Source organism: Falco peregrinus, chromosome 7 (assembly GCF_023634155.1).
Source record: "Falco peregrinus isolate bFalPer1 chromosome 7, bFalPer1.pri, whole genome shotgun sequence".
In the NCBI taxonomy this organism is placed as follows: Eukaryota; Metazoa; Chordata; class Aves; order Falconiformes; family Falconidae; genus Falco; species Falco peregrinus.
The window spans coordinates 73,298,351-73,326,018 of record NC_073727.1 but is presented as its reverse complement, the minus strand read 5'-3'; the positions used below and the strand labels follow the sequence as shown (position 1 = coordinate 73,326,018).

The window sequence follows — 27,668 nt, the reverse complement described above, 5'->3', positions numbered from 1 at the left end:
AACTGAAAGCTAAATAGCAATGCAGACCTTGTTATGTGCTACTATAAGTAGAATTCCTGCTGTGCAGCTCACTCAAGAGCCCAGTAGATGTCAATCAAATTCAAGCTTCTGATTCTACCCTTGGTTGTTAATTAACTGTCAGAATGCTTCAGTCTATTACTAATATCTGAGGGATGTGCTGTGCCTTCCACTTGTACAGATGTTATTGCTGGGACACAATGAGTCTCTTAATCCCATGTGAATGCACAAATCAAAAGAAGAGGTAGAAATATAATTTTCAGTACCATATAGGGAAGGGAAGGGTCTTTCCTGATTACTTAATTACTATTTGAATAGGACATGGAAAAAATAGAACAAAAGCATTGACTTCACATGCCACATGAGGCCAGCAGCACTCGTCAAACGTAAGCAGAGGAACACACTCCATCATTAAGGATGGTACCATAAAGCACTATTATCCACTAAACTCTCTTTAGAATCACTTCTGCTCTGCTTCGAGAAGGTGCATGACTAAATCCCAGATTAACCTTGAATATACATTTTTCAAGCAGGAGAAATCAGCTTCTCAGAGACTTCAACCTGTGCACTGTTCTGTATCAGATTTTCACTTGCAGTCAAGGTTTCACAAAAATGTCTTTGGAAAGAGCATTAGACCACATCCATTTCTCTCCTCAAAATCATGTGAGCCTGCATCAGTGCAGTATGAGCTTTCCTGCATAAAGATGAGACAGTGTTCAGCTAACGAGCACCTGTACCTGGCAGATCCCACGAACAATTTGCCCTTACACAGAAGCATCAGATCTGGGTGAGGTCCTTGTAATGCACAAAGACAGTTTAAAAAGCAAACTGCTTGAGCAGAAGCAGCCCAATAAAAGGAAAGGTGGGTGGACAGCAAAATGCCACCTTCCATCCCAAGCAAAAAGATAACGTACACAAATGTCAGGGAGGAACAGCTCCACATCAGCACTGATACAAGCTCTATTTGCAAGTGCACAGAGGGGAAAGCTTTTCTCGTCCTGGCTTCTGGGGGGAGGGGGGGGGGGGGGGAAGTGTAAACAGGGTGACAGTTCCTATAGCTGAAGATTTGACCTTGAATCTTTAAAAGCGAGAGGACAGCTTTTTTATTGAACGGGTGGAGGCAAATACAGGTAGCTTTCCTAAAACAGTCTTCGCTCAAAATCAGAACGAAGGACAGTTTTCTTCCTAAAGTACAGCCTCTTTGCCCGAGCTCCCATTATCTTTACACTGCCTGTCAACCTGGCTGCTCAACCGAGCAAACATGCTCAGGCTTCTGAATAGCTCTAACATAATCTCTTTGGCTGAAAATTCACTGGTTTCGCCAACATGCATACTGGATGTTTACAGGCAGTTAGCGCACCATTCCAGAAAAAAAAAAATAAAAAAATAGTATCACCAGTCCGTTGAAAGAAAAAAAAAATAAAAAAAACCTTGCAAAATTTTGCCTTTGGCTGCAGTCTTATTTGCATCTTGCCTCGGGGAGGCTGGAGAGCTTGCACATGACAGCACTGACGCGCATAAGCGCTTCTGAAAAACATGAATGAAAGACCCGTATGGCGGGGCCGGGCGCGCTGCCGCGCTGCGCCGTTCATGAAAACGCCACTGATGGGAATGAATGCAAATGGCCGTGGCTCCAGCCGAGGGGGTTCTCGCGGCGCAACCGGCTGCCGGCGGTCACACCGCCTTCGTGCTCATTCATAAACGCACAACTGACGAGGACCAGCGCCTGCTCCGCTCACCTGGCCGCCGGCGAACGCGAAGGGCACGGCCGAGGGAGGGAGCAGGGGCCGCCGCGGGCGCGGTCCCCGTGGACACGCGTATGCGGCCACCCCGCAGCCAGCGGCCGGGCCGGGCCGGGCCGCCGCGCTCCGCTCCCCGGCGCCTCCTCCCACCGCGGGGAGGCGATCCCCGGGACGCGGGGCCGCGCTCGGCGGGGGGCGAAGGGGAGCGGCTCCCCTCGGGAGGGAGAGAGGCAGGGCGGGCCGGGGCGGGGCGGGCTCCCGGCGGCCAGACCCCGCTCGTCGCTCCCGCACACCGCCCCCGCCTGCTGCAGTAACCGCTCCAGCACACCGCCGCCCCTGCCCTCGGCCCTTCGCCGCGCGAGGGTCGCCCGCCGCCGCTCCCGCCAGGCAGCCCCACCCCCGCCCGCCGCCTCTTTCACGGATGAATGGGAGCGGGGCGGGGGCGGGCTCCCGGGCGCCGCCTCCCCTCGCTCCCTCAATGGGAGCCGGCAGGGCGCCGCCCCAGCCCCGGCCCCGGCCCCGGCCCCGGCCCCGGCCCCGCGCGCCTCGCCAGCGCGGCCGTTACGCCGCCGAGGCGCGAGCTACGCACCGCGCGCCTGCCCCGCGCCGCCGGCTGCTGCGGGGAGCGACCGCCGGTGCCCCGCGCGGGGAGGGCGCCGTCCCGCGTCCGTTACCCCCGCGCCCCGCCCGCGCCCCCATCTCCGTCCCTCGGGAAGGGCCGCGCGGTTGCTGCTCCCAGCGCGGCGCCGGGCTCCACCGGGCGGGCTGGGGCTGCGAGAGCGGGCAGCAGCCCCCCGGGCGGGCTGGGAGGCGGAGGCGCCGGCGGGGCGCGTTCAGCACCCCGGCCTGGCGGACAGGGACGGGAGCCGCCGGCAGAGCCCGGCCCCCCGCCGCCGGCCGCCGCCGGTGCGCTCCGCCGGCCCCGCTCCGCCGGCCCGACCCAGCGGCGAGCGCCCGCCGCCGCAGCCCCTCGCCAGCGCAGGGGGAGCGGTACCCAACGGCCCCTCCCGCGCCCCGCGCGGTATTAACTGTCCCCCGCGGCTAGGGACACCCACCGTTCCAGCGGGAGAAGCGAAACCCACCCCCCGTTTGCAGCCGCCATCCGTGCAAACCCCACCTCGGCAAGGGGGAACGGGAAGTTTGGGGGGCGCGACTCACCCAGGACGTTCCCGATGAGCGCCACGATGAAGACGACGATGTAGCCGGCGATCAGCGCCCATTCGTACTCCTTGGGATGCAAATACTCCTTCCAGAGGTACCGCAGGAACTCTTCGTCGTCGTAGTCGGAGGAAGGGGTTAAAAGAGCCTCCCGCGTTTCGTTTAGCTCCGTCCCGGTCGTCCAGTTCCTGCACGGAGGGGAACCATCCTCGGGTTGAATCCCGGACATCGCTGGTGGTTGGTCCGGGGGCTGGGAAAAAAACCCACCCAACAGCCAGACCCTCTCAGAGCATCCGAGCTTTCTCCCGCCCGTCCATCGAGGCTTGTGGCTGCCAGCGCGAAAAGCGGGGTGTGGGGAGAAAAATGACGCGGGAACTTACGGGAGCCAATGCGGGAACAGGCTGGGGCTCCGCGTCGTCCCCAACCCGCCCTGAGCAGCCTTTTTCCCCTGGCCGGCCGGGAAAAAAGCTGGCCAGGGTGGGTTGCGTGCCTCGGATGCCGGGCTGCACCTGCCCTCGCTGGAAAAGTCACGTCCGCTTCGGATCCATACCCCCTCCCTCCCCCCGCCCCGATCTCCAGCCCCGTGCTTCTCCCCCAGTCCTGCTCCCAGCTAGCCCACCCCTCTTCCGAATCCGGTTCCCTTCAGTTTCCCACCCTCTCTCGCACAGACACTTCTCTTTAGACCTTTCTACGTTAGATACCACATATATTAAAGGTATTTGTAGATTAAAGGCAGCGGAAGGCTGCTGTGGAACGAAGCACCGGGTGGAAGGAGCCATGAAAAAACAGAGGCTAACGAGGCTGTCTCCTTTCCGTGCCCCTTTGAAAGCTGGGCTGGGTATGGGGCTAAAACAGAGGGAATAACCCCTAAGACCGCTGAACAGGCAAGCATGGGATTTCACCGGATTTGAAGATCGTGAAAAGCTCATCGTCAGCTTGAGTCTAGGGTGCAAACTGCCTGCAGTGAGGTGGGTTCAAACGTCCAGTTTGGGATCTCAGCACAGCAGCTGCCCCTTAGCTATTCTGAATCGAGCTGAGCTGGCAGAAAGCAACTCAAGAGAGCCCAGAAGTGCTTGTTAAACAGTGTGATAGGATTCCTGGCTTCCGGTCATTGCTTCTTGAATTATTTTCATACTTTGTTCAGTGTACAGCTCCCAAAAGAGAAGGGGTGAGTCTGGACTTGTCCTGCCCTGACTGAAAAAAAACCCACCCCTTATTCAGGTTATCTGTTCATTTCCTAGCTGAATAATTTATCGAGTCTGATATAAGCACCACTTCCATTCTGAAATGGCACACCTCACTCAGTTAAGCATTTCAGTGCAAGGTCTGCACCTCCATAGGAATGGAGTAACTATTACTGTGGGACTCTACTTTCAACAAGTATTATAGAGAGGCAGATATTTATTAAAACTGTAGTAGTGCTTAACTCTAAACAGTACTTTAGGTTCCTGATTTGTTTGTTACTGGTGTGCACCCTTCTCTACTGCCTTCAAAGTCCAATACAGCATACCCACACCTGGCATGCCTGCACTTACTCCTCTAGACATGCTCTCTTTGCTTTAGTTCCTTGCAAATTAAAGAAAAAATCCCTTTCCTATTCCACAGGCTAAATACATTAGAGTGAGATACACTTGGATATCAGCACCTATCTTAAATAAATTAGAAACTTTGCAAGTTTCATAAATAAAGATTAGACACTATGTAACTAATGAAAACATCTAAGGCTATATTAGTTGAGGTATGAGTTTTGAGAAGTGATTTAAACTCCCCTGAGAATGCAGGGCTACTTGGTACACACGAAGAGAGACATATTTAAGGAGTTTGTCATGGTCTTTGCTAGTGGTGAAAATATTTGGAGCATGACCATTTGGTGATCCATAACAGACAATACCACTCATGCTCCAGTTTGTTTCATATGTTCAAATGCTGGTCTATAATTCCAATATTAACTTCCAAGTAGCGTAAAGTCTGAAGCAGGTAATGTCTTTTTTACATAGTGCTTTTTCCTTCCTCCCTCACTAATAGTAAGGAATTTAATTAAAAAGATATAAATCATAGAATCAGAATGGTTTGGGTTGGAAGCAACCTTAAAGATCTAGTTCCAACCCCTCTGCCATGGGCAGGGACACTTTCCACCAGACCAGGTTGATTCAAAGCTCCATCCAACCTGGCCTTGAACCCTTGCGGGGATGGGGCGTCCACAACTTCTCTGGGAAACCTTATTTACTGTCTCACCACCGTCACAGGGAAGAATTTCTTCCTTATAGCTAATCTAAATCTACCTGCTTTCAGTTTAAAGCTATTACCACTTGTCCTATCACTACATGCCCTTGTAAATACCAAGAAACAACATGGTTTTATTAAAAAATACAACTTAGGGCTCATTATTTTTTCAACAAGATTACAAGTTTGATTGATAAAGACAAATAACTGATTATGCAGATCAATAAACTGCATACATTTGGTATTCCTAGAGTACTGTAAGACATTTGCTTTGATTGATACAGCACATTCTGATTAGGAAGGCAGGATAGTAAAAAGTCATTATGGCACACATTATAAAGCTTAAAAACGGGCTAACTAACACATCTCAGGATGAAACGGCAGACAAAGAATCATCACTGCGCCTGTGATTTCTACCATTGGTTCTGTTTCACTTATCATTCAATGACCTTGAAGAAGCTGACAGGTGATCCAAAGATCAGGAGTAATAACCTAAACACACAGTCTCATCACAGATCTGTAGCCAGAAAGATTCATGTGATCCTTGATGGTTTAAATAAGTATACATGTGAAAACAGATTAAGGTATATAAAAGTATGAGGTGGAAAATGACAAAGTGAAAATATTTACCATGTACAAAACTCTGCTACTGAGGAAATGCTTTCCAAATTGAGCCATTTTAGCTGTACATTTTAAAATCAAGATCAAATGCCTTTTTAAAAGATTAGTGCTAACTGAAACAGGAATTAATTCAGAAAAGTTGCATGACCTGTAGTATACAAGAGGTCAGACTAGATGATTATGGTAGTCCCCTCTGGCTTTCTAATTTGTGAAAGTGCGTTAGCAAAATACATTCACCTGATGAATTTTAGTGCTGATTTCTCTTTTAATTATACTATTTGCATCAAGACTAGTGCAACAGTTTAAATCTGTTCCTTTCATATGCAAGTGAACAGTAAATGCTCAGAAGTATGCAATTCATACTTTGTTGACTTTTTTTAGTTCAAAACCTGTTTAACATGTGGTTTTATAAACTCCTGCAAACAAGGAATACACCAGCTACCTAGAACTTAAAACAAGCATAAATCCAAGGTTATATCTATTAACTTTCTCATCTCAGGAGAGCACTATCTGATACTTCATTTAGCTAAAAGGTTCGCATACATTGATATCTCTTCTAATCCGTAACTTTCCTTCACTAATACAAAGATACTGAAATGAAATTGTCAGCCCTAGAAGATATGCCTTGTGGCTTTCAGTGCCACTTATTATATGATATTAGACCATGTGAATATAAATCAAACACAATTTTATGCTTTATTGCATCTGGTAGCTCATAGGACCTGAAATTCATAGAGAGCAAACCAACCCTACTTCAGCTTTCAAGTGTATTGCTTTGTCAAACACGTTTCCCCCCTCCATAATAATAATAGTTCTGTTGCAGGCTTACATTTTTATTTATTGCACAGATAGGCAGCGTTTTTTCATATCTTAGAGACTAGCCCTTTCATTTTAAAATCTATTTGATTCAGAGGATTAGTTCCATACTAGTCTAATAGCATATTAAATTAGGAGCCTTTTATCAAAGCAGAATGAATTTTAAAGTTTTTGCAAACCTGGGTTAAGAGGCAGCTGAGCCAGAGGGTTTCTGCTCAGCCTTTGCTGAACAGGTGCTTTCATTCTTGGGAAGCAAACCACATAAGCACGGCTGCTGGAGAAATAGACTGCCGTATTGGTAGTAGAGATGGATTGTATATGTCCTTCCTCCCTATCTTCATTTCACTCTTCTCATTTAACAGCTTTCCTCTGTCCCCTCCCTCTCTTTTATGGAATACACTACATGACAGTTCAACAGAAAACCACCAGCCTTACTGCTTAGTTACTTGAGTAATCCTGGTCAGTCATGTTCCAGATTTTGTCTGTGAAGCCCTACTGGTATCTTTCCTCCTATAATGGTATTTCAGGGTGGAAGTGCTGCTTCCCCAGCAGCAGCACCAAGCAGTTCCTGAGCAGCAGATGGACTGTCTTCAACTAAATAGTGAAGAAGGGAATATGGTAAATGAGCAAGCGAAGACAAGCTAAGAGCAAGAGAGGAAGACTGATAGAAAAAGCCAGGTTTGGAAATCTATACAGCCATAAAAATCAGTGCATAATTATTTACTAATATATTAACTAATAAATTTTCAAATTACAAACTACCTTTCCCAAAGAGGTCTAGAAGCTGAAAAAAGGGTGTCCGTTTATTCTTTCTCTATAAGACAAGGCACAACCAATGACAATTTCAGCAAGTTTAAATAAGTAGAAAAGAAAAAGCTCTTCTTAACTTCATGTTTATGTGAATAGTGGAACTTGTGGAAGCCAAGTCAAATTTATTACAAGTCCATCAAAGCTCTTAAATGAAGCAGTTTGGATGCAATATTGCACTCAAGAGCTCTGAAGCCAGAGAAGATGTAACTCCAAATATAAACTATTCAAATTAATTTCCCTAGCATCTGCTCCTGACCCATTTGGAAACAGCATAGGATCTTTGGTGCGATCTGAAGCAAGATGGATGCTTTCATATCAGGTATTTTGAGGAATCAGAAGGAAGAGGCACAAAGTTTTTTTTTAAATAAAGATTTTGGTTCTTTTAAAGGAAATAAAAGCCTTTCAAATTAATTTAGCCAAAAAATTGTATTTATAGTAAAGGTTTTCATGGCAATTAGAGCTTTGGATCTACCCTTTACAGCATGCAGCAAGGATCAGTCTCTATTCTGCAGAATGTACATTCGTATCTTCGTACAAGTAGACAAGACAGCTTCAGAATGGGAAGCAAAACTGTGACAAAGATGGTTTTAAGTGACATATCACTTTCAGTATTATGAAAGTTAAATGACACCAATGTGCATTACAGGCTATGGCCTGTATTTTCTGTATTCCCGTTCACTGACCTACTGACGTAAGATCAGACCAAAAGTACTGTATTGTCCCATTGCTTTCATCAGACTGGTTCTTACTTCGTTCTCTAATTCCTCAGAAAAACAAGTCATATTTCATGAGGTCAAAGATCCCTCTAATCAGTGTTACATCTCTAACAGCGCCCAGGAATAGATATGTAAAGGAGAAAATAAGGGTAAGGCAAGTTTGCAATGATATTTTCCATCATTACAACTTCAACTTTCCATCTTTAAGCAATCTGCAAGTTAGCGGCTTCCTGAGGCAGAATGTTATGTCTGCTTAGTAAATAGGTCTTTAAATATTTTCCCCAACAATTTTGCTTAATTGTTTTCTGAACCCACCTGAACTTGCTTCCACTGTAACTAGAAGCAATAATTTCCACCATTTGTTACAGTGTTACTCCTTTGCTACCTTTAAAACTGTTGCTGGACAATTTTGTTTGGTTTGTTGCTCATATACTGTGAAAAATAGAGTATTTCCATTTCCACTTTTCCCATATCACTTGTGAAGCTCTTCCCCTCAGTCAAGTCCTTCTTGAAAGGATCTCCATTTCAGCAATCATTTTATTTTTGTTACTCAGCATCATCAGAAAACTTTCTTACCTTCTATATTCATGGGCTTTCCTAAATCATCCATAAATATGGTGACTAACACAAGTCCAGTTTAGTTCTCTGGTTCTAGTGATAGATTTCTGCTAGCAACTTTTTCCATTTTCATAAATAATTATTTCCACTCTTTTTCTTGTCCCCTTGAACCTGTTGTTAACCCCAAAAGGACCTACCAGATGACAAATACTCACAATGAGTATTTCAAAGACCCTGACAGTGAAAACATTTTCAAAACAGAAGTATACTTCATAAAATTTGAGGGAAATGTAATAGATATGCGATATGTACCTTCCTTGTTCAAAAAACATGATGATTCTTTTCTGTTATGTGTATTTATATGTCTACGACCTCTATTACATCAAATTGCAAAGTATACAAAATGCACTTACCAGTCCAGTGTTTCAAAACCCTCTGTAGACCCTATAAAATTAAGACTACGTATTTCACACCTTTCATTTCTCCTGCATTGTTTTCAACTGGAGGTTACATATTTTAGTTATTAGGCTAACAGTTTAGTGTTTGAACTCCTTTAGTACTTGTTGTGAGTATCACTTGGTCTCGGAAAACTCTTGGGACTGTTTTCTCAAAATGGCAGATACCAGTATACTCATTCCTGTATCATTTGTACTTAGGAACTACTTGGTATGAGAAGAGCTAGGCATGACCTGGATTATGTGTCTGCTTGTAACACTTTTCCTTCCTTTCTCATCGTCATGTGCTGGCTGCTAGAGCAATACCCAGCTTTTGCAAGCCCCTGAATTCTTCCAGGGAAAACTCTCTTTCTGAAAGAGAGCTAGAGCCTGTTCTAGTGTCCACTATAATGTAGGCATAACTTCTACATCCTACTCCGTATCTTCCTTCTTTTTGAAAGCCTGCCAGCTGACATCCTCACTTAAAACTAGCATTCCAGGTTATCTGTCTTCTGTTTCAGGTTTCAAGCCTTTGCATAGAAGTATTCATACATATGATCTTGTTTTGGTGTGCATTTTTGGTGACCTGTTTAAATGAGACCTTATTCATTCAATCTTTTTTGCTGTCACTTATTTGAATTTTATTTGGTTTGCCCAATATACTATACTTCACTTGAGTATAGTGTTCTGTGACTTCACTACCACATGAATCATCTCAAATGGTGTACTTTTCAGCACGTTGGCTTTCAGATCATTAGTTTAAAAACTTCCTCATAGCAATTTTTGTTTTAACTTTCATCAGTAGATATAATTTTTCTTGGATAGACTACCTCCCTTGTATCAGTTCCATTTTTTCTTAAAGTTTCCCCTGTTCCTAATTAACTGGCTCTGCTCTTCTTAATGCCACTTCTCAGACACATATTGACACTTTGAACTCCCTCTAGCCCTGTGTATGGTACTCAGAACATTCCTCAGTTCATCTTTACTCAAAGATTTTATATCATCTGTTCCTACTCTTCTATAATATGACTCTTGAGGTTTCCATTTCTATGTCAAGTCATTGGAAAATGAGGCAGAAGTGTTTTGTCATGAGAATAGTTCACAAAGCATCAAAATAGTTTGTATCCATGTCTTTGTCCACTCTTTGCTGTCTTGTTTATTAAGGTGTGATTTCACGTTCTGTTTATGCACTCATATTTTCATGTGGCATTTAAAGACTCCAATGCTGCCTTGATACTTTATTCCATACTTTCTTTTTTTTTCTAGCTCAATAAAGTGTTTCAGTTAGGTAACAGGGAAGATCTTACTTTCCTTCTGTTTTTAATGAACTCCTGCATTCATGTTTTTCTGCATCATTCAATCAACATGAGTTTTTAAATGGCTGTACACTACTTCACACTGTAACGTGCAGAATTTTGTAGTAATTCCCTTAATTGTTCTAAGTCTTCTTGTGATAGAAAACCCATGCTTTCTGCATCAGAAGGTGAAGATATAATGGCATACAATTTCTGAAGAAAACAAAGAATTTCTTATACATTTTGATCTGACCCCTCTTGGACAGGTTTCTAACCTTTCAGTCTATGAGGTGAAAGTGCATAATTGTGCCAGCATCGACTGCACTGATTCATTTTTATTTTTCAGTTTGCTACTGCATCTGCAAAATGTGTATTTACTAAGGAGATTGCTAGCAAACCAGTGAAGACCTTGATTGTCCAGGCTGTAAGATGATGCTGGTCCAAAACAAAATAAATAAGATAATTTTTCTCTGCTACAGAATCGCTAAGTCTAGAACCTTTAGTGGTCTTCTCCAGCTGTCTGAGTATTGAATATTGCATTCTGTGTTCACCTCAGTTGCATATTTCAAAAGCCTTACCTTGCCTGGCTCTGCATTAAAGAATATTGTCCATACTATTCATTATCCAATGTCCGATTAGACAGTGCCTGGCTCAGATCTTCACTCTGTTAAACACTGTAAACCAATAACTCCACTTGAAAAAAGAGAAAAAGATAATAAAATATTTTTTTTTAAATGCCAAAATGGAAAGGAAATGTTAAAAAGCCTAGATACAGATCAATCCTGTGTACTGCAGAAATTAGCCAATTAGATTAGTCTTTTAGTGAATTAAACCTATACTTTTGTATCTCAGTTAAGTCATCTTGCTTTTTATGAGTCAAACCTAGCTTCAGTTGTCATGCCTGAGAATACCAGTCCTCAGGATTAAGGATAGATCTTCTTCTTCCCTTTGCCACTTGACAGCTTTTGAGCATGAAATAATTTTATTTGTCTACTAATAAAATCTTTTTGTATCTATGATTTAAAATAAAGATGTGTATGCACATCTTTATCCTTTGCAGGATAAGCCTAGTATCTGTGGAGAGGTGGAGGAAGAAGTCATTTAAGGTCTGTCCCTGCTACCAGTAAAGGCAATTGTGGAAGGATCAGACCTAGAAACACACATATGCAAATGTCCCCACCTATTATGCAGCACAACGCTGGGGTTGGCAGGACGCCGAACAGGCTCAGACATGTGTCAATGAAGACATGACTGCTAATTTGGACCAATGGACTAGAAACACATTAGCACAGAAACCTTCCTTGCTTGTTCCTGTGTTTATAAGCAAGCTGCAAGCTGTCAGTCACATGTGTAAACAAATTATTAGAATGTCTCACTAATTACTGTTACGCTTTGGGGCACCAGCACTGAACAAGACAAACACTTATTCTTCCATGAAGTTGAAAGTGTGAGGCAGTGCTTCATATGCATGGAGCAATGACTATGAACCTGGAGACCGTAGCACACCTGCAACCGTAAGATTCTTTCAGTAACACCTTTGGGGGGATGTCTGAGCCTGTGCAATTCTTCCAGTGATTTGTGAAGATATATAATCCATTTTTTTTTCAGGTTGTCAGGTTATAAACAAGACTTTAACTCTGTGATACTTTTCATTCTTTCCTCTTCTAAAATGTAATTTTATTGGCTGCACATTTTTAGTTTACTGTTATAGAACAGCTTATAGGCAGTCTTGTCTCAGTTTAAGTTCAGCTGGATCACAATTAGCCAAAATGTTGAACTGAACATCTAAAGATCTCATGATAAAGCATGAGTGGAGCCTGGGAAAGTATTATTTGAAAAAGCATTATTCACTTTTTTCCTTCCAAGTTTTCTGCCTCTTTAAATGCTTAAGCCTCCTTAGATGTTCCTCACTGTTTCTTCAGTGGCTTTTTGTTCTGGATTTCAAAACACTAGGTGTAAAAGCCATTTCTTGTGAAGCACAGCTGAGTTCTTAGTGTTTTCACTGCAAGCAGGATTATATTTCATGAACTTCATGAGGATTCTATATGTTTATACACATCATAGTAAGTTGCTTGCAACCACTTAAAGAAAACTGTCACCACTTAACCCCAGCTTCTAGCTACTCATTTACAAACTGAGTTCACAGAACTTCCTTATCATGAATGTCTGTGAAAACATACATTCAAGGTGCTATAAGTGAAGGAAGCAACGGATGGTAAATTGAGCACTTAAATTTGTATCAGTTGCATAAATCCTGGCACTGATGCACTGACTGAAGCCCAGACTAGGTCCACTAAGTGCAAACTGAGTGTCAGAACCTGAAAAATCTGTCCAACCCTTTAGCTGTTTTGTCTCCTTTCAGTAAATTGGCTTAATCATTCATTTATTTATTCATTATTTAAAAATAACCACAAATGATTCTGGCTTCATAATATCTTCTCACACCTGAAAACATGTAAACAGCATTGGTTTATAGCCTGTGTAAAGATATATGCATTTTGTTCTAGCACTTATAAATTGCTTCTTCATTTTCCATTCTCCTTGCCAGAGAATAGGAGCAAGCTGGACCATGAGATGGAGAATTTACACAGAATAAAGAGCTCTTACCAGTACATCCCAAATTCTTAGCTACATTGTTGTAAAAGTTCACTGAAAGTCTCTAATTAATTTGCATGTGCAGGGATAAAGGATAGTTTAGAGAATTATACAAGAATATAGTGTCATTAAATGTATCTGTGGTGTTGTCTCATCAGTAATACTGTTGGAAGTGCTAGTCAACCTGTCATTCAAAGACCACACTACAGGTTTTGAAGATCTTTGTGAAAGGGTGGTGAGAATGATAAGGACAATGAGAATGTCTTTGAAAAGAAGTTGAAAAATGGGCATGTTTTACCACAGGAAAAAAAATCAGAAAGGATATCAGTAAAAGTGTGCCAAAAAGTGAACAGCAAGAGGAAAACAAACTACATATTTCTCTTCTCTCTGAATTCATAGCACAAGAAGGAATCACTAAATGAAATTACTAGTGGGAAATACAGAACACATCCAACAGCTCTTCTTCCAACAAAGTAAAAATAGGCTGTAGAACTCATTAAGGTAAAAAATCTAGCTACCTTTCTCTTAATTCATATAAAGAACAAGAACATCCATGCTTGTCACTGTTAATTATAATGAAAGGTTTGTCTTAGCTTTCCTATGTTAGAAATTAGGTGAGATTTCAGTTTCCCATGGAAAATTAAACTACCTGCTCTCCTGTTACTCATAGGTTAACACACTATGAAATCTGTTCAATAAATGTAATAATTTGCACCTTAAAAACAGCTGAATTTCTTTTCTCCATAAATCCAGCTTACTGTAACTAAACAAGTTGTCCCCAGATAAACTATACATCTACTGTTATCACAAAATAACAGCAAAGGTGGATGATTACAGTTGAGCTGAATGTTTTCCAAGTTACACTATCAGTTGCAAATAATAATAAAAAAAATTAAAGGAAATAATTTAAGAAGAGTATATTCCTTTTTTAATATAACATTGTAACCTTCTCTGTGGATAATTAAGAAAACAAGTTTAATCTTCATCATCATCACATAGCATCAGTGCAAAAGCTGCATAAATGTACACCTCAGGACATCGAAATTCCAATTCAGATAAACAGATCAAACTCCCAAAAACTGTGCCTGTGCGGTGTATGTAGGGAAGATAATCTCACAGACTTTTAGAAACACATACATTCTTAAAGTCTGTACTTGGGCCTTACTCAGTTCTCCTTCTACAGAGAATGTGAGAGGCTAGCATAAATAACCTGGAAATTGTCCTAAATGACTCTTCAGTAATTCAAGACATTTGCATGGAAACAGGTTTCTTATTCCCAGACCCATTAACAGAGCTTAATATTGTAGGTTCAGAGCACACTGGATGGCAAGCAATGCTTCAGAGAAGGGGGCTGACACTGCCCTCTGTGCATCAATCTGTTTCCTAGAAAACTTGTATTTAATTCATTATCCAAAAAGTATTCCCTTACTTTACTAAAGATGGTTAGTCAGATCATATTTTTCCACTCTGTGCAGCCAAATGCCTCCTTTTGCTATTAATACCATTGCAAGCAGCATTACAATGTAATGTTGGCAATACCCTGGCTTGTGTTGTACTGTATTGCTGTAATATTATACTGTAGTATCTTGTGACTTTCAATACTTTTTCTTTCAGCCTTTAGTGGAAGATGTGCATTCCCTACATAAATGGTTTGTTGATTATTTGTTTTCTTCAAATATTGCCATTCCCCATGCCAAAGAAACAGCTTCTTTGCTTTCTACAAGCTGTAGCATCTTCTGTCATTATATACTAAATTATTATTCTATGACTCTCCTAGTGACCAGTTATGAACCTAAATTTTAGACGTGCTCTGTGAATAATATTTTGCTGGACATTCATTCATAGGCATGTGCTTTTTATTTTTATTTTTTTTTAAAGAAAGGAAGCTGTTATTCACGTTTAAGCAACAGTACCGCACCTGAGTGCTGAGGAAGTTTCACTTTGTATCAGAATTTATATTAATTTTGGAAACTTAAAATTGTCTCTGTGGACTTCTGTTTGTATTTCTATTGTAAGACAAACATTTATTAAGCAATAATAAATAAAACAAATATTTAAACAAATCAAATATGAGTTCTTAAAGATTAACAAAGTACTCAAAACTGCAGTACTTCACTGAAATAATATTTTTTTTAGAATAGATTGCTGTCTAAACAGGCTTCTGAACATATATCACACATATAGGGTTGCACCACAGACCAATGCATAGCCACCCTTCCAGTTGCTCACCTCTACTCCTTGTGTTCTATTAAACAGTCTTTGACCAGTTTCAGAAAAGTTCTGCTGCTTAGAGAGAAACTTGACTTCACAGGAGCAAATAATTTAGAGCCTGCTTGTCTATGTGCTGGCCCCCAGAGTGCCTACGCTCGTGTTTAACAGGTAAGTGAAGTAATGAATACACCTCTAATTTTAGTTAACCAGAGCCAGAGACTGTTCTGCAGTCCTAAGTTAATGTGTCGCAGGCTAGCTACATCAACACTACTCTGCATTCAGCTTTGGTCCTCCTTGATTATATCTCTGCTGCTGCTAGCTGTATCTATACAAACAAAGCCTAAGCACTGCCTGGGTATGGTTTGGAGGTTAAAATAGGGCAGCAACCATTTCCAACACAGTTTTCAGGACACCACCCATTTTCCAAGAAAAGAGTTTATCTGTGCTGACATGAGCCATGCCATGTCAATGGGTGTCATGAGAGGAGGGTTGCTGGCCTGTTAGTCCCTGGATCACCCTTGTTGGATGCAACAATGGGGCATTCTTTCACTGTAGCCTTTCTAGAAGAGGCAAGGGAATCTTTGGCAGCAGGCTGGCCAGCTTGGTCAGGTGGGCTTTAAACTGAAGGACTCGGGGGGAGGGGTCCAAAGTGGCAATGGTCATGCCATGACATTCAACAGGGGAATAAGCCAGGACAGCCAGAACAGCAATATATGTTCCTTAGCTACCTCCAGAGGTTAGAACCAGGCCAGCCACCTCAAGGGTGTGCGTGGCTATGGTGGGTCCTCTTGTACCTGTCCTGGGAAACCTGCGTGCTTGATTACCTCTCTGAAATGCCTGTACTCCCTGACACACAACATGGGGAGTAAACAAGAATAACTGGATATCTGTGTGTGGTCACAGGGCCGTGATCTCATTGCAGTTACAGAGACATGGTGGGATAGCTCACATGACTGGAATGCTATCATGGACAGGTATGTACTTTTTAAGAAAGGCAGATGAACAAGTAGAGGTGGTGGAGTTGCTCTTTCTGTGAGGGAGCAACTGGAATGTATTGAGCTGTCCCTAGGGGTGGATGCAGAAGGATTTGAGACCTTATGAGTAGAGAGTAAGGGGCAGGCCAACGTGGGTGACACTGTTGTGGGTGTTTACTACAGGCCACCCAATCAGAAAGAGGAAGTCAATGAGACCTACAGACACTTGGAGGTAGATTCACGATCACAAGCCCTGGTTCTCATGGTGGAATTCAACCACCCTGACATCTTCTAGAAAGAAAACACAGCTAGGCGCGCATGTTCCAGGAGGTTCCTACAGAGCATTGATACTAACTTTTTGACACAGGTGGTGGAGAAGCCAACAAGACAAGGTGTGCCGCTGGACCTTGTACACACAAACAAAGGACGGGTTGGGAATGTGAAGGCTGGGGTCAGCCTTGGCTGCAATGACCATGAGATGATGGAGTTCAGGATTCTGCATGGAGGAAGCAGGGCAATGAGTAGGATTGCAACCCTGGACTGTCAGAAAGCTGAATTGGCCTCTTCAAGGACCTTCTCAGAGGAATCCCATGGGTTAGGGCTCTAGAAGGTAGCAGGGTCCAGGAGAGATGGCTAACATTCAAGCATCACTTCCTTCAAGATCAAGAAAAATGCATCCCTCTGAGTGAGTAATCAAGCAAAGGGGGCAGGAGGCCTGCATGGGTGAGCAAGGAGCTTCTGGCAAAACTCAAACAGAACAAGGAAGTTTATGGAATGTGGAAAAAGGGACAGGCCACTTGGGAGGAATATAGAAACACTGTCAGAACATGCAGGGATGCAAGGAGGAAGGGTAAGGTCTAAATCTGATAATGGATGTCAAGGACAACAAGACAGGCTTCTTCAAGTACATCAGTAAGTAAAGGAAGACTGGGGAAAATGTGGGCCTGCTGCTGAATGAGGTGGGTGATGAAGGACACAGAAAAGGCAGAGTTACTGCGTGCCTTTTCAGCTTCAGTCTTTACTGCCAAAGCTGGCCCTCAAATTTCCCAGACCCTGGAGGCAAGAGAGGAAGTCTGGAGAAAAGATGACTTTCCCTTGGTTGAGGAGGATCACGTTAAGACATCCATGGGCCCTGATGGGATGCATCCCCAAGTGCTGAGGGAGCTGCCAGATGGTATTGCCAAGCCACTCTCCATCATCTCTGAAAGGTCACAGAGGACAGGAGAGGTGCCTGAGGACTGCAGGAAAGCCAGTGTCTTCAAAAAGGGCAAGAAAGAGGATCCAGGAAAATACAGGCCAGTCAGCCTCACCTCCATCCCTGGGAAGATGATGGAACAGCTTTTCCTAGATCTTCCATCTTGAAGCATGTAGAGGAAAAGGTTATCAGGAATAGTCAACATGGATTCATCAAGGGGAAATCATGCCTGACCAACATGACAGCCTTCTACAGTGGAAGGACTGGCTGGGTAGATGAGGGGAGGGCAGTGGATGTTGTTGTCCCTTATAGGTAAGCTCAGGAAGTGTGGGTGAGATGAGTGGACAGCGAGGTGGATTGAGAACTGGCAGAACGGCAGAGCTCACAAGGCTGTGATCAGCAGCACAGACTCTAGCTGGAGGTCTGTAGCTCGTGGTGTTCCCCAGGGGTCAGTACTGGGTCCAGTCTTGTTCAGTTTACTCATCAATGCCCTGTATGAAGGGACAGAGTGTGTCCTCAGCACGTTTGCTGGTGGTACAGAACTGGGAGCAGTGGCTGAGACCCCAGCAGGCTGCGCTGCCATTCAGCGAGACCTGGACAAGCTGGGGAGCTGGGCGGAGAGGGACCTCATGAAGTTCAACAAAGGCAAGTGTAGGGTCCTGCACCTGGGCAGGAATAACCCCACGCACCAGTACAGGCTGGGGCCGGCCTGCTGCAAGGCAGCTCTGCAGAGCAGAACCTGGGAGTTCTGGTGGACAGCAAGGTGGCCATGAGCCAGCAGTGTGCCCTGGTGGCCAAGAAGGCCAATGGGTCCCTGGGGTACATTGGGAGGACTGTGGCCAGCAGGTGGAGGGAGGTGATCCTCCCCCTTTACTCTGCCCCAGTGAGGCCATATCTGGGGTGCTGTGGCCAGTGCTGGGCTCCTCAGCTCAAGAGAGACTGGGAGCTACTGAGGAAGGTCCAGTGGAGGGTTACAAAGATGCTTAGGGGACTGGAGCATCTCTCTTATGAGGAAAGGCTGAGAGAGCTGGGCCTGTTTAGCCTGGAGAAGACAAGACTGAGAGGGGACCTTACCAATGTCTACAAATATCCTAAGGGAAAGTGTCAAAAGGATGGGGCCAGGCTCTTTTCAGTGGTGCCAAGTGACAGGACAAAGGGTAATGGGTGCAGACTGCAATGCAGGAAGTTCCATCTGCATTTGAGGAGAAACTTCTTTTCTTTGAGGGTGACAGAGCACTGGAACAGGCTGCCCAGAGAGGCTGTGGAGTCTCCTTCTCTGGAGACATTCAAAACCCACCTGGATGTGATCCTGTGTGACCTGCTCTGGGTGACCCTGCTTTAGCAGTGGTTGGACTAGATAATCTCCAGAGGTCCCTTCCAACCCTGACCATTCTGTAATTCTGTGATCTTCATTTTTACAATCAACAGAGATCTTCCTTAATTGTCATGACTTTTTAAAGATGACAAAGAAAGGCCTGTTGATGAAATTAGCCATTTTCTTCTGTATTACTGGATTCATCCCATCCCACAGAGCTGAATTTGCTTAAGAGTTCCTTAACTGTATCTTCCTTTGCTATGAATAGTGTTCATTCTCATGCCCTCTGCTACTAGATGCAAGAGGTCTAAGAGCAGACCTTACCAGTAAAGACTAAGAGAAAAATGCTATGGAATACTTTCACTGTTTATGCATTCTTTTCCACTAGATGAGCACATTGAGCTGTAAACCCACATTTTTCTTAGGTTTTCTTCTGCTGCTGCTTTACATTAAGAAACTCTTGTACTCATTCATGGACCTCACTAGTTTCAGCTCTAGCTAACCTCTAGTTTTCCTAACGCCGCCCCTACATGCTTAGACAATATCTCTGTATTTCACAAAGTAGCCCATCCCCATTTTCACCTTCTCTGTATTTTCTTCTCATTTGGCTCAACATAATGGCAATGATTGGACAACATAAAAATGGTCATAGTCACCTGATGTGAAAGGCTTAATCAGTATGAACACTGCTAGTACAAATGTGTTCATAATTTTTGGAAGAGTTTTTAAGTTAGGTAAGGAATAATCAATTCTTCACAGCTATCATAAAACTTTATTAAATAACCCCTTATATTTTCTCTTTGAATCCTCAGAACTACATTGAAGTCCTTATTTTTCATTTGGGTACAGCTGCTATTGCCAGGTGACCCAGCGGCACCCAGATCTTGGGCTGATAATGATTGAACCATGGCCTACATCTTGCTGAAGGAGCTGAAAAGTAAGCAGGGATCTGTTGGTTACCTCTCCTGTGGGTTCCAGCTGCAGGTCCTGCCACACATACCACAGCTTGCTGTGTCAATATTTATTTCCTGCTGGAACACACTTGGTTTACTTACTTAGAATGGATTTTCCTAGGAAGAGGAGAAGTGCCTTTGATGTTTTCTGAGACAAGTGCCACACACATTATGTTTGGACTGAGTTTTTAGTTAAATGAAATCAGGCAGTGCAGCTAATAAATCACAGCAGTTATAAATCAATGAAAGCCCTTGAAAGTTAGAACAAACCGCCTTGTTCTTATTCCAAAATGCAGAGTTTAGAAGAAAACCACAGTAGCAATAGAAAACATAAAAAAGCAGTTAAAAAACCTGTTCATCTTTGAAGAACTTATTGTGGGAACAGACAAAGAAAAATGTGGGAGGGCAAACAGGACAACAGAGAAGTGCGAAGGAGCCACATGAAATAATTCACACTGCTGGAAATCAAAATCATATCTCCTGATTCCAAATCTTGTATCTTACACACCAGACCTTTGCACCTCAGAACTACAGGACCATGATCAGTGTGGCAACGTGTCTCATTAAAAAAAGAGACATCCACGAGTCAAAGCATTTTAATATATTCTTTATGTCTGAAAGTATATTTTGCCCTTGAAGCAGTGAATCACAGCAGAGCTATGACTGTGTGCACTGTTATTTCAGCTGTTAATCAAAGACTCTGTTCCCTGTACTGGATACCTATTGAGGGTTGTAGGCAAGGGAGGCTGCTGGAAAGGCTTGAATAGACACTGCTTTTAATCAGCACCTATTAAGGCTTCTCCCAAGCTCAGTTTGGCTCCCCGGAACACGGAGGAGTCACTGAGCTACGTCTGGGTCAGGTGTTCACAGGGGTGAAATGTAGCACATAGTTAAGTGTTGGTACAGAAACCTGCTGTGCTTCAAGGCATGCAGCCAGCTACCACTGCCAACAGCTTACAGCCCCTCCTGGAACCTTCCATCTGAGTGAATAAGTGGTATTTATCATGAAAGTGAGGCTATATCTATACTAATAAATAAGTATTCCAGACACAGTTCTCTAGCAGTTGCATCAATACTACTTAACTCTTTTACTGTTCAAATCAGGGCATCCATGTCCAAACTGTATTTCAGTTCACTAGTATAAGCCTAGGCATAGTCTGAACGTGTACCACTCCTGTCAGTTAGTGGTCCCTGGAAGTTTGATGCGATTCTTAATGGAACCCAAGGAATCATTTGCGTTTCAAGAAAGGCATGTGGCACAGCATCACATGAATTTTACCTTAAATGTGTAAGTACAACTAGACAGATTGACTACTGTAACTCCAGTAGTTCAGTTATAGAGTAGTCCAGCAACGTTCTTAGAACAAGAGATAGCTTAGGGCCAATTATGAATAATTCCACTTCCTCACAGCCTCAAGGTATGTTCAAAGCCAGAAACTAGAAATGCAGAAATATGGCAGTGGGTCTAGTTAAGAACAAAGAATTGCCTTTTCTCCCAGCAGTGCCCATAAAATGCTTCTTAACAAACCAGGCAACCTTCTAAATGTCTTTACTTAAAGCTACTTGGTTTTGGATCCTATCCAAGCATTCCAGAAATTTTGCTTTGGTGACAGAAGAGATGGCATGAAGTTTCCTAGGGAGCCACTTGGAACAATTAGTTTGGCAGTAGTTTCAGCTATAAGGAAGGACTACTATAATCTGTGCTATAACCCACATATTTCTTACATTTATATTGCTCCCAGGAAATGCAGGACTGTTATCAAATTTGTTGAAGGGTTCCAGTTTACCTTTTACAAAGATGTGAGCTAAATAAACCAGCCATAGGATGTGCTACCTTATCAAGCACTGGCACAGATGGAGATGGTGCTGATTCTCCCAGCATGTACTTCTGGGCTATAAAATTTCAGGTGATAAAATTGCTGGGGAATATCTTAAGGCGGGGTGGGGGTGAGGGTGGGGGAGGGGTGCGAGGAGGGAAAGAGAGAGAAAAAAAAGAAAGCATCAGCAAAGAAAAAGAAATAGCTCAATTTTAGAGTTATTTAACGATGAAAAAAACATTCCCCCCTGCCAATTCTTCATTTCCAGAAAGACAATAGAGTTCTGTTAATAGTCACATCTTCAGCATGAAACATAGCTCTAGGCACTAGAAGGGTATATGTACTAGGTTCAGCACACTGCGATTTACTCCCCCTCACCTCACCTTCCCTAAAGCCACAGCCTGCAGAGCCTGAAAAATGAGCATACTTGCATGAGTGCAAGTGACAGGCTCACATTATCTGGAGTGAATAGGAAAATAAAACCTCTATTTTTCTTTTTATTTTAGGAATGATTATTTATAAAAGAGGCAACAGAAGTCAAAAAACCCCACAACAACCCAAACAGGAAAGGAATCCAAAGTGATTATGTATTAGGCTGACAGCAAAAATTCACAATCCACAGGGTTTCTGTTTTAGGAAATAACATCTCTCCCTGGATTATAGATGTTTAGATACAGTACAAAGATTTAAGGAAGTACCATCAACTCAAGGGAACCTTACAAAGTGTTTCTATTTGAGAAAATGCAAAAGGTTTCCAGCATGCTGATGGAAGGCACATTTCAGACCCAACACTACTCTATTTAATTTGAAAATAAAAGCTATTCTATACATTAGGATACAGGCTCAAAACAGCTAACTGTTGAAAATCAAAGAAAGAGGTCACCTAAAGTCTCCATCACAGAACCTATTCAAACTGTCTTCAGTGCCAATGTATGAGTCCAGGCATTGGAACTTGAATGTCCACATTACCAAGTTGTTAAAATTGTGCTTGACCTTGATTTTACTAAATAATTCCTCTGCCAAACAATTCCTGGGAACAGTTCAGGAAGCAGCATAGACAAGAGAATATTCTCAAAAGAGTCTATGAATACAAAGTCCTCCTATCTTGGAGACAGCTTAGTAATACAGACATAGCCAAACCGTGCCAGTTCTCCTCAGGACTGGAAAACGGACCTGGACATTGTTACTTTGCTAACACAGATGTAACCTGACAACATTTTGAGCATACCACTAATGTAGACTTATTTTTAAGTATTCTGTCCAGGAACTGGCCTTATCTTCTATTTGTACTGACATACAGAAAAATTAGCTTTCAGATCCCCTGTGAATATGTAAGCAACATCTGAGAACAGTATTGAAGGTAGCTGATAGTTAAGATGCTAGTATTGGAGGAAAAAAGATCTCCTGATCTCAGGGGATCTAACTTCATCATTAAGCTAATGTCATTTAAGTATGATAAAAAACAACCCTTATAATTTTCCCACCTGCAGCATAATTATATTTCGAAAAGAAGAATCAAGCAGTAGCACATCTGCTAGTATGCGCTAAATAATTTCCTTTCTCCACTGACTGACAATCACACATTTTTACTGAACTGATTTCCTAGACAGCCTAGTGAGAGTTCTGTGGTTTCCATTATTCATTACTCTTTTGAGCTGTTAGTAGACAGGAACTCCCATGACTGTCTCCGTTTTGAGAAGAGATGAGTGATAAAAATGAGATTCCTTTTCGTCCCACACACAAAGCCTGTTTTCCCTTAGCATAAAAGGAACAGGACCTTGCTTTTAGTTTCCTCCAGTCATCTTCTCAGTCAGGTTTGCACCCACAGAGCTCCCTTCTTAGAACTAGGTGCACAACTGCTTTTCATCCTCTCGTTTTCTCCTTATGGGTATACATTCTTCCAAACAATCTGCATGTTTCTTCAGTTTCAACCAGTCAAAAGGAAACCTCTTACAAAGTGTACCTCACCTCTGCCCTGGCTCTGATATTTGGCTAAGTTCTTTAGGAGTGGCCTTTAATTTTTATAGCTGTCAGTCTGTGAAAGAGTTGTATTTGTTGCATGTATTTAAGATAGAAGAAGGCTGAACTAGACATTATTTTGTTTAAACTGAGTTTGCTATTGTCTGTTGACCAAAAACCCATTCACAGCAAACGATAACACCTTCTAGTACAAGAAATATCTATGTGCCTCTCATTATTTCCTATAATTAATTGTCATGCAAAAAAACCCAACATTGCAAGTTTGATGATAGTTAAATTCAATCAATTTTTCACTGTCTAATCATTATAAATTCTTCTGAGGAGTGTTCTTCTGGTGGATCCACAACTACCACTTTTAAAGGATCTGATGATGACCCAACTCTAGACAGCTTGAATTATACACTCAGTAACTCAACAAGTGACATCAACTAAAAAGTCATCTGCTAAACTGGACTTCTCCCTGGGAGCCTAAGACATTAAGAGTAGGTCTAATTGTGTAATTCACATGGTAGCCACATCAGCTCTGAACTAGCTTCACAAGCATTCAGCAGGCAAACCCTGGGAAACCTGTCTGTCCCTGAAGGCCATGTAGGCATCTGTCAGTGAGAAAGTAAGAATAAGAACAATGTCTGCAGCATGCACGGGGACTAGGAAGAGTTCACTGTCATGAAACTCCCCTGATTTGTGTCTGCCTTAGGAGTTAATGGTAACAGCATTCCCAGTAATCAGAAATTGAATGCAATATGAAAACTGGTTCATTGCTTACATGGTCTCAGCTTTGTAAGGATTAGCAAGAGGTCCTCTGGACAAGTAAGTCAACAAGTCCTTTGGCTCCATACCAAATGCAGGATACCCACAGAATGGTATTAGGTGTGTGGCAGAATTATTTAACTTATATGGATCTGAAGATGGAATGCAGATGCTGGATCCTGTTTAATAGATGGTCTCCTCTTGGCATACGCTTTATTATCTATGGAATAATGGTCACATTTATCCAAAATTATTTAGATGCTGAACTGAGACATCCAAGTCAGGATCATCATCCTCCTAGGCTCAGAATGCAGAGAGAGAGCAAGGCAGAAAAGTCTCCAGAGAACCGAAATCTTAGACATGGTTGTTTGGAGGCTTCTCTGACCACAAAAAGAGCTCAGACAACCTATGTTTTGAACTTAAGGGCCTTTGTTAGTTGCTCTAAAGTAGGCAGAAAGAAGGTTTTACCGTAGCTTAAGGCTTGAATGGGTGCCCAGTAAACATAAAGGGTTGTTGTGTGCCTGGCATATTTAACTTCTTGAACAGCAATCACTAGATCACAACCCAAACTCAACATACATAACTCAAATCTTTCTCAAAAATAAAGGTGGAACTTTCTAGTGCTGCTAAGCCAATTCTCTGTTAAGGAAAGTTTACTAACATAATGGATTTCCTATTAAAGTACAGAAAAGAATGTCCCTCTAAATCCACTTTAGAAATTTCTGTTTTTCTGTTCTGTGCATGACAGATGTATTCTCTTCAGTTTAATTCACAGATATCAATGCAAGATTTTCCTTTTTTTCCTGTTAATTCTTCATCCCTATGTTTAAAAGATTTACCTGTTATGTAAGTCTGGTTTTGCATTTTGTAAAATTTGGATCTTTGCTTTAAAGAGCTACAAGCTGCACCTTAAATGTAACTGAATGCAAATTTAATCTCTGGAATTAGGTCTAATTTTACTTTTATATTTTCAAACTGAGATGCTTTTTTGTAAATGTGCATGAAGTCTGCTACTTCAGACAATTTTAATTATCCTACAAGACAAAACGCTATAGAAGATAAATGTATCTTATCATTCATATACTGACTTAATAGACTGTGATTATTTTATATGTATTAATTCTTTAAAATGTAAAATAATGTATAAAGCATATTCCTAGTCTGTAACTTGTTCCTTGACTTTATGTTGCTAGTACCTGGAGGTTAAATATTGTTCTGATAGATTATAAGATGTTGTATGTTATTTCCTGATTAGTTTACTGCTGTTTTTAATAATGAGATAATAATTTGCAAACTGTTCTTCTCAATATTTTTTCTAGGTTTTATTTAACAAATATTTCTGACAACATATTTAATTGCAAGAAAAGAAATGGCAGCTGAGCAACACCACGTGCAGAATTACTCAGGTCAAATACATAAGAGAAGTGCATATCCACATGTCTGAGAGGTTTTCATGATGTATTTTGTTAGCTGTAGTCAACTTGTACTACCCCTGATATGTGAGATAAGCAGGTGGAGGAAAAGGTCAATAATTTTAATGCTTTGCACAAATTTAAACATATCCATGGCTGATAATGCATTTAAAAAGATATGTAATCTGCCTGTTCACTGAAAGTAAAGCACTATTTACAATGAAAACCTCTTGCTTAAAAAAAAAAATGAAGTGCAAGGAAATAAAAACAAAATAGTTTCAAAATGAACAGTTGGGAAATTATTAGAAATGTGTCTAATATGCCTGAAAACCTTTGATTATTTTTATTCTTTAGATTTCTGCTTGGCTTATCAGCAGAGGCGATGCTTTGTGCCTAGCCATACAAATTCTCAAATCAAGAAACAGCTGCTGTTCAAATGACATAGAGGAGGGAAAAGAATCAGTTCTGTGTCAACTGCAATATTTTGGAATGTACTTCCTCAAAGTGTGTCATTAGCACAGTGAGTTAAAGGTGACACTGAGAGGTAGCTGGCAGGGAATTATACCAATAATGTAAAAAAACCCCCAACAAACAACCCTATAAAACTATATATATATTCGTATATATGTATATATTTACCTCCTTTGGTGTTTTCAGAAGCATGTTATATAATACAAAGCTAGTAAATATCTGAACTTCATTAAAAACTAACCAATGTTTTCTGACATATATCATGCTACTTGAATCTTTTAAATTGGCAAAATGGATAAATGTAGGTTTAATGAAACCAAAAGAGAAAGTTTAACACTTTATTTCTATTTTCCTGGCCTTTTTTCATATTTAAAATGTATTTTTATGCAAGCACTTCTTATTTTATTCATTTGCAGCTTGGCAAATCTTGTCTACATTAGTAATACATCAGCCCTCCTTAGGGTAAAATCTATTTCTGTGGTTTGAAATAGCTCTCCAGTGTGTAGAACTTGGACCTTGTGCTTGTATTCTATGGTATAATACCTTAAAGAGCACAGATGTGGAACCTGACTCATAAAATAAAAGCAAGAATCAAATTCTCTTTTCCTTTACATCCAGACATCCCAGGAAAGCCAACAGAATTAATTACATGAGTGAAAGCAAATTTTATCAGTAGCATATTGTTTTAGGATGGCATTCTGACCTTGCTGGTCCCTCCTCCGATACAGCTAACACTGATAGATATCTAATTTGATCGACAGAGGCTCATGTATCCTGTGACATTCCAGAGCTGATTCCTGCAGCCAGCATACTACTGGGTCGCCTGTGATAAAGTGAGAAGACAAGAATGGCAATAAATACTACGCAAGTTACAGCACATTACCGCAGCAAGATGCAGACACCACAGTGCCTAGGAAGGAGGTTCTGATCTCACTGCACATGAGTAGACATTAGTGCAACATACTATAGGCTTTCTCATACAACTTGAACACAGCTACCATCAAGGATTGCTATGTGCCCACTCTCACACGAGCACAGCTGTATGTATGGCTGCTGTTAGTAAGCATTCTTGTTGTGGACAGGGATTTCGACAGTCAGTTGCTTACATTAATATCATTACATTATGGACCTGTGGCTAAATGCCACACCTAGGGTACACAGTACAGTAGAAGAAAACAATGCTGAGGCAAGCTAAATGTCCATCAGGTGTGGTAGTCTTCCTCAGCTGCTGGCAGCAGGTGCCCAGGAAGAACATAAGAATACAACAAGCGTATCATGATACTTCTCACAAATAATCTCCCAGCTTGTAGTGATGCTTGAGCTAGAATATTTTTATTCAATAGCACACTGGGTTTTGTTCCATAATTTTGTCATTTAATCCTATGTGTATTTTCAACATGCATTGCCTGCTCCAAGAAGGATTTCCAAAATTTGTCTGCTTATTTTGTGAAATTATGCTGCCTTCTGTTTGTTTTAGGTTTGCCATGAGGACAGTTAATGAACAAAACACTGGTTTTAATTCAGCAATTGCCACTTGGCCACAATAATAACCTGAAAGACAAAATTTGTGCTTTGTGGCTCACTGAGTAATGACATCATGGCAT

The 27,668-nt window shown here is 42.0% G+C and overlaps 1 protein-coding gene across 1 annotated transcript in view; it reads right to left on the bottom strand.

Moving 5' to 3' along the window:
- Positions 1–3,406, bottom strand: part of HCRTR2 (hypocretin receptor 2) — a 34,843-nt gene extending 31,437 nt beyond the window's left edge. The window contains exon 1 of the mRNA XM_027787850.2: positions 2,919–3,406. Within this exon, the coding sequence (XP_027643651.2) occupies positions 2,919–3,147 (229 nt within the window). The 5' untranslated portion in view covers positions 3,148–3,406. The remainder of the gene's footprint in view (positions 1–2,918) is intronic.
- Positions 3,407–27,668: the final 24,262 nt, after the last annotated feature.